Genomic DNA, 7434 nt, shown 5'->3' with positions numbered 1-7434 from the left:
ATGAAAGCAAGACATGTTACTAGCATGATGGTGACTGTCGTGAAAATTTTAACAAAGGGGGGAAAGCCACTGAGTTGACCCAAACAGGCAGGAAATCAATAGACCGATGACATTTACAGGATATTTTCAGGATTGTCTCGATGCTGTTATCACCAGTTAATCAATCGGTTAGTAGGTTCCGGTAGTTTTCTGATCAGAACGACAAGAGTTCATGGTCTAATATAGTTCTTAACGAATCAATATTATCTATAAGGACATGTGACAAAGACAGGTCAGACTCAAACACTTTAAAACGACACCTTCAATATAAGGTGAGTGCTGCGCGGTTTGGAAAGTAAGTATGTGACGAGCCTCTCTTCTCTGGTCTTGTCGTAGTAGTTGTATCTTCTGAGATGGACTGAGGCATAGCAAAGTTGTGTGAGTACGAATCCTTGTGTTGTGTTAATCATTGAATGAATGTGTGCTGGTACATGAATCTATATGGTGATATACTGAACCGCAAAAGAAAAGTCACCCCAAGTAACATTGCATGAAAAGTTGTCATTTAAATATCTGAATAAAGCTTCTAAGATCTAACATTACCCTGTCCGGAAAAAAGAAATCTGATGATAAAAAACAAGACAGATGACAATACGACATCGGCCATGGTAACCCGATGCACGTGGGTCCCGTGCAAATTGATATGCACATGCGTTCCCCAATTTCTTGCCCTGTAAAAATCCACCCAGATCGGATATCATTCATTCGTTATTGAATTGCTACCACATGCCAAGATTGCCAAAAAATCAGCGACACCAAGCCCTTAGACGATTGCAAGCTGGACAAACCGCTCGGCAAGTAGCCAATGCATTTCAAGTCCACATACCACATACAGGCTCCAGCAACGGTGCCAGACCACCAACACTGCAGATGACCGACCATGAAGTGGAAGACCAAGAGTCACCTCCTGACGTCAGGATCGTCAGACCGGCGACAGCATCTTCAAGATCGCTTTGTTATTGCTGCGGAAACTGCTTGACAGAGCATGGGAACACACAAGCGACAAATTAGTGCGAACAACGTGCGTCGACGATTGACGAGCAGACATTTCCACTGTCACAGGCTACACCGAGGACCCATTCTGACACAACGTCATCGCCGGCACCGTCTTCAGTGGGCAACACAGCATCAGCATTGGCGCCACCAGCAGTGGAGAAGAGTTCTCTTCCCAGACGAGAGCCGTTACTGTATCTCGACAGCAGATGACAGAGAGAGAGTCTGGCGACGCCGTTGGGGAACGTATTCGGAGGCTTGTGTTGTTGAGAGAGACTCGCGGGGTGGTCCGAGCATCATGGTGCGGGGTCGAATTGGTCTTGCACAGAGGGTCGGCCCTGAGGTCTTCCAGAACATCAGTCCAGGGAGAGGCAATGGTGTCACAGCAGCTGGTACATTGATCAAGTCTTGAGACCACATGACATAACTCATTTGGCACGTCACCGGAACCACAACGTTTAGCATGATAACGCCCGTGCCCACACTGCGAGAGCAACAAGAGACTTCCTCCAGCAGAATGGCATCAGCACCATGAAGTGGCCTGCCCCCAGTCCCGATTTAAATCCCATTGAGCACCCGTGGGACGAGATTCAAAGAAGGCTGAATGACGTCCGACAAAGGCCTACAACTGCAGCTAAACTGCGTCAGGCGTTCCTCAGAGAATGGGCTCAAGTGCCTATGGCCTTCTTCAGCGGCCTCATCCATTCCATGTATCGATGTTGAACGGTAGTCATTAACGCACATGGCGGACACACGAGATACTGACTTGCCATTTTCTCAGAGACTAGTGTTGTGTTTCACTTTAAGAACATTTGACACTTTAATTTTAAACTTGATGATCAGTTTTACCAAGTTTCATCTTTTTAATATGTCTCAAAGTATATTTACAGAGTTTGGACAAATAAGGTTTCTCATATATCTATCCATATATCAACATAATCAACACTGAAAATGACAATCATACCGCGACCGAGAATGACGTCAGAGCCCCCCAAAGTTGGGTGTGGTACAAAACTCGAGCTTTCAGAATCATGGACAATAAGCAGAGTACATAAACAATCGCTCACGTTCAATAACAAGTCATTAATAGCGTGTGTGACCACCAAATGCCCCAATACACGCAAAAACTCTTCGACGCACAGAAAAAGTCAGTCGTCTGATGAGGTCACGTGGGATTTGACGCCATTCTTCTTGGAGGAACAAGATCAGTTCTTGCCGGTTGGCCGGAGAGTGAGATCGTTGTCGAACAAGTCCCAGAGGTGTTCTATGGGGGACATGTCTGATGCGCGTGCAGGCTACGGCCGGGGGTTGTTGTGTTGGCTGCGAGGAAGTTAGTGACAATACTGATAAATGACACCACGTGGCTGCTGTTGGAGAAATGGTAGGACATCTGGACGAAGAATGTTATCCATGTAACGCTGAGCTGTCAAGTGTCCGTCAACGATGACCAGCGGTGTCCTCTCCTGCCCAGAGATCCCTCCCCACACCATGACACTCCCTCCACCATATGGTACGACCTCCTGCATGCAACACGCCGCCGTTTGTTCACCCCTTGTGCGGTTAACACGTTGTCTTCCATCAGCCCTAAACATACAGAATCGACTTTCGTCAGTGAAGACAACCCTCTGCCAGTCACGTCGTTGCCAACGTCGTACAGTCCGGACCCATCTCAATCGCAGACGACGATGTTGCGTTGTCAATAGCTGTTCTCTGTATGGTCTAAAAGCCCTGATTTCATGAGCCCTGAGTCTCCTGGACACTGTTTGTCGACTAACCCTGTGACCTAAGGCATTTGTCGCCGATGACGTCACTATCAGGAAGCAGTTTCGGAGGTGTAAGGTAGGCAAGTACTGGTCATCATGGGGCGTGGTCACCCTGGGTCTGCCTGTTTTGGGCCTGTCAGCGGTCCGCCCTATCTGTCAGTAACATTGCATCAAGTTGGTAACGACAACACGGGAGCAACCGAAGGTTCGTGCAATATGGACGTGGGTGGTATCCACCTTTACCATACCCAAGGCTCATTCACGTTGTTCGACTGTGAGTCGTGGCATTTCTTTTGTGTTTTTGTATCACTGTGGATGTCTGACTTGCCGTTGCGATCGTTTTATACCCTTAGGCGCACGTGCATATGCAGTTGTCCGTAGTGCACGTGCATGTTTTTCACTTTTTCGCGTGTTATCGCGCAAACATGTAACAGACGATTAACATTTTCTGCATACACTATCGTTGTATTTAGGTTTTGTGTTTCAGATAGACTTCATCGAAAAAAAATCATACTTTGTCTGACATTTATAACTTCTGTTGGTAAAGTTTCTTTCGGACGTCAGTTTATATACTGTTTAAGGCCTAAATTGATGTCATCAAGAAATAATCATTCCATAGTGTGGGACACACGAAATGGTCAGAAATACACCCACCAGAGTCCTACGGGTCATTTAACACTCTCCAGCAAACTTTAGACCTTATATGCAAAGCATAGATAATAGGCATTCTGATATGGTGCAAATTTAATCCTCTGATGACGTGTACATGAAATTACATTGTGGATTAAAGTGGCTGCCTCTTCCCTCTCAAATTTCTGTTTTTGTCAGGATTCACGCTCTTTCTTGGCTACAGTGATCTGTCAAGTGTCATCTAGACTATGTTGCCAGGCTTCGACTTCTTGATCAAATCGAAGAACCTGTAGGAGTTTGGATGACAATATTTAAGGGAATGGGCGTGACTGAAATCCCTCTAGGGTGTTTGTTCTCAAGTCCATTGGTCTGGTGGCTGTTTGTCTGTGTCTGAACATTCAACTCGCAACACTTGGGAATGCTGGTAAGCAGGCAATGGATTTCTTTAAAGAAGAACCGTCTCCTCCAGAATCATATTATCACAGGGTGTTCAGTGGAATGGGGTGACAGTGAGTGGTTTGGAGGGACCATGACATCCTTTTTAAATTAGGTGCACTTTACTTTCCTTTTTATGCATTTCCAACAAATAAAAGGGACAAAACCCTTACCATATCCATAAGAATTCTCTGCCAAAAGCAGAGTCGATCTACGATTCCGAGCATGTGTTTATGAATCACTAAGAAATAGTGATGATACCAGGTGTTCGCAAAAGAGAGGGCGTATCCTGCCCCACCGGTGGTACCCGTAACAAACACATGCAAAAACAAGTTAGTTGTTCACATGAAAAAACAAAGGAACATATGGTAGTCAAAACCGGGAATGTCATCGAGCATCATTTTTGTCACTGATGCGTCAACTTTAGAAATGTCCTCCACATGTCTACCATAAATCTTGCCAAAAGCAGAGTCGATCTACGATTCCGACTATAGATATCATGAGTGTTTACGAACCATTATCAAATAGTGATGATACCAAGTGTTCGCGAAAAGGTGAGTGTATCTCGCCCCACCAGTGGCATCCGTCGGAAATACATGCAACGGCAATTGTTCACCTGAAGAAAACATGGGAACGTATGGTACCCAATAGGAACTGCATCGGACATCATTCTGGTCACTGATGCGTCAAATGAAATCACCTCTTCTTAACGTCTTTCAAAAGAGCTATTTCTAAAAAAACAAAGGGGTACCAAATTGTAGACTGTAGCCCAGATATGATATGACATACACAATGATGGACAAGATTTGTTCGTTTATAAATAAGCAAATAATAGATATCCCGTCTCATGTTCGAGACATATCCAGGGAGTCTTCAAAATCAGCCCAACAATATAACAGAACATTGGGGTCCAAATTATGTTTGCCAAACAGGACAGTAAAAGTTCAGGGTTATTGCACTAATATTGAGGCTTATACCGGTTGTGTGGTGGTAGCCCAATGAGATACCATGCTGAAGTTTTAACATGAAAACCTGGTTTTATCCCCTTAACGCCTTAAAGAGCGCATTGCTTTCTCTACTATTAGGGTATTAGTATTGTTACTGGTAATCAATAGCCCTTTTGAAGTTAGTTTCTTGTTTTAAATGATCCCAAACTGATAAAAATACGAATAAGGCATATTGCTCAGTATAGTACTTTCTATCATTGACAGGTTTTATTATCATACAGTAAACTACGGTTATAACGAACTCAAAGGGACCACTAACTTTAGTTCGTTATAACCATAGTTCGTTATAAGCATATATACAGTATAACAATAGCAAATAGTCGGAACAAAAAATCAGTTCGTTATATCCGTCAGTTCGTTATAGGCGTATTCGTTATAAACGTATTTTACTGTTTTATCATATAGCATTTCCTAGTCATGCTATGGTTGATGAAATGCTATATGTGTTCACTCACTCACTATAATATTCGGACTACTACAGTTTTAGTGAGTGAGTGAGTTGGTTTCAACGCTGCTTTGAACAGTATTCCAGTGATATCACAGCGTGTCAGGAGTAAAGCCCGAAGTGATGCAAGTCTTAGACATTAACCACTTGTTGAAATACTCGAGAAAGGGTAGGTATTGAAAAGTCAAGAGTATGAGCGAGTGAGTGAGTTGGGTTTAAAGCCGCTTTTAACAGTATTCCAGTTATATCACGGCGTGTCAGCTTAATGTGGGAGGAAAGCCCGAAGTGATGCAGGTCTCAGACGTTTACCACTTCGGTGAAACCCACGAGCACGGGTATGGTGCTGACGAACCTAGAAACATAATTGGGGAGAACCGGGATTCGAACCCACAATCATAGGTTTCTGGCGTGCCCAAGGGACGCAACTCTGCACATCGAATCGCGGCGCCTTAGACGACTGGGCCACCCGTGCCCCCTGAAAAGTCAAGAAACATAATCATTTCTCATCTGAGTTTCGATCCGACTATCAGTTCCAGGTTACTACATGCTACATGTTCTTACCGTATCGTTGAGAACACAACTCGCGACAGTCACATCTATCATCAGAGCTGTGATGGTGAAGAGGTTTGCTGAACAAAACAACAACTCATCAGTCTGCAGTGATCCCCGGATTAGTCCAAACCAAAGAAAACAGATCATTGGTATCCCAAACACATATGTAGCAAATGCAAAGTGGGTGTTGATATTGTTCGCTTGGTCCAATATCAACGACAGTCGTTTGTGCCTCTGACAAAACGGACCAAATATGCGTTCAAAATTGTCCATGTCTTCTTTAAGTTTCTTGGATAGTATTTTGAATTCTTTGATAAGAATGAATGTAATTGTGTTGAAGAGCACGTTGGCTGACGACAGCTGTAAACTCACCACTGATAGGATAAATACATATAATACAACTACTGTTGTCCCATGGTAACCGTTGAATGGAGCCATGTGACGCTTTAGTGATGGGAAGGCTTTGTTAATGCCGACTGTGGTACTGGCAATAAAGCTTAAGTATAACGCAGTGAACAGTATGGTGAATAATCGTATTTTGTGAATGAACTTCTTCAGATATGGTGACACACCATACTCTGACACATACGACCCAAGGAGGTCTTGAAATGCTACAAAATTCCTTGGGAGAACAAATGTCAGAGTCAGCGATGTGTATGCTACATAGGAGTAAAAAAAAAATACTGCTAGAGATGAAGTCAAGCAACCATCCAGCTTGTTTTTCCCGACAAATATAGTGCTGTACCTTACCGCATTGAACACGGTAAGAAACTTCAGGACTACCATGAGGACGATAGTTCCACACTTCAGTGGCATTGATTGTTTGCGTCCAAGATAGAAACCATTCATTTGTAGCTGTCTGATGACTGGTTTGAAAATCGAAATACACAAAGCTTGTCCATTATCTTCCCCATTCGTAACTTTCATGTTTTCCACCTTTATATCTGCTGATAGATACGGGCAACGTTATCCAAGTTCACAGTCGTGCCTGGTTGAGGTATCTGCTGCTCTTGTCTATAAGGCAACGTTTTGTATCGGACGGTATGAGCAGGTGAATGCATGTGATGTCTGTGTATGGAATGTCATTAATAATATGCTACACACGGGGGTCGGTAACAGATAACAACACACACATCAGTAACTCTGACAAAACAGTTATGTGTACAGTACTGATCAACCTAACCACTCATACAAGCAAAAACAGAATCTTGTCATCTGCAATTTTCGACATCACATTGTAAAATTAACGAGATATATTGGTGTGACATTTCTCACTATGAATCAAGCTACTGAGAGACCTAAGGGCAGAGTTTGCATCATGCATCCCTGTCCATCCTTTGAGAGCATGAAGACGCATGTCATTAATCCATTAGGTTCAGGGAGCGATAGCTCTGTTCTTTGATTAATGTTAGAGAGCTTCCTAAACATTGTATCGGTCAACTAAAAGGACATATATCAGCATAACACACAAATCGTGTTCAGAGGTAATAATAATGAATGCATTGTCGTTTGAAGAGATGAGTAAACATGTGGATTTATCAGGTTGTTGTTTGCACATTTAAGCTTCATA

At 43.4% G+C, this 7434-nt stretch overlaps 1 protein-coding gene across 1 annotated transcript; it reads right to left on the bottom strand.

Moving 5' to 3' along the window:
• Nucleotides 1-1102: 1102 nt before the first annotated feature.
• LOC139448856 (uncharacterized) lies at nucleotides 1103-7221 on the bottom strand. The gene is made up of 5 exons (XM_071230381.1): nucleotides 7140-7221; nucleotides 5874-6808; nucleotides 2808-2948; nucleotides 2249-2352; nucleotides 1103-1421 (listed from the first exon to the last, which is right to left on the bottom strand). Exons 1-5 carry the CDS (start codon nucleotides 7219-7221, stop codon nucleotides 1103-1105), a joined length of 1581 nt encoding a protein of 526 aa, XP_071086482.1.
• Between the last annotated feature and the right edge of the window lie 213 nt (nucleotides 7222-7434).

The sequence above is a fragment of the Haliotis cracherodii genome, unplaced genomic scaffold, assembly GCF_022045235.1.
Source record: "Haliotis cracherodii isolate W230 unplaced genomic scaffold, xgHalCrac1.p SCAF_7, whole genome shotgun sequence".
Classification (NCBI taxonomy): domain Eukaryota; kingdom Metazoa; phylum Mollusca; class Gastropoda; order Lepetellida; family Haliotidae; genus Haliotis; species Haliotis cracherodii.
Note: the sequence above shows the minus strand (reverse complement) of the source record. Positions and strands in the feature narration are given on the sequence as shown.

Coding starts and splice junctions, on each gene's coding strand:
- LOC139448856 (XM_071230381.1), bottom strand. CDS start 7,221: ATGCGTCTTCATGCTCTCAAAGGATGGACAGGGATGCATGATGCAAAC. Junction 6,809..7,139: donor TCTCAGTAGCTTGATTCATA/GTGAGAAATGTC, acceptor ATCTATCAGCAG/ATATAAAGGTGGAAAACATG. Junction 2,353..2,807: donor CAAATGCCTTAGGTCACAGG/GTTAGTCGACAA, acceptor ACTTCCTCGCAG/CCAACACAACAACCCCCGGC.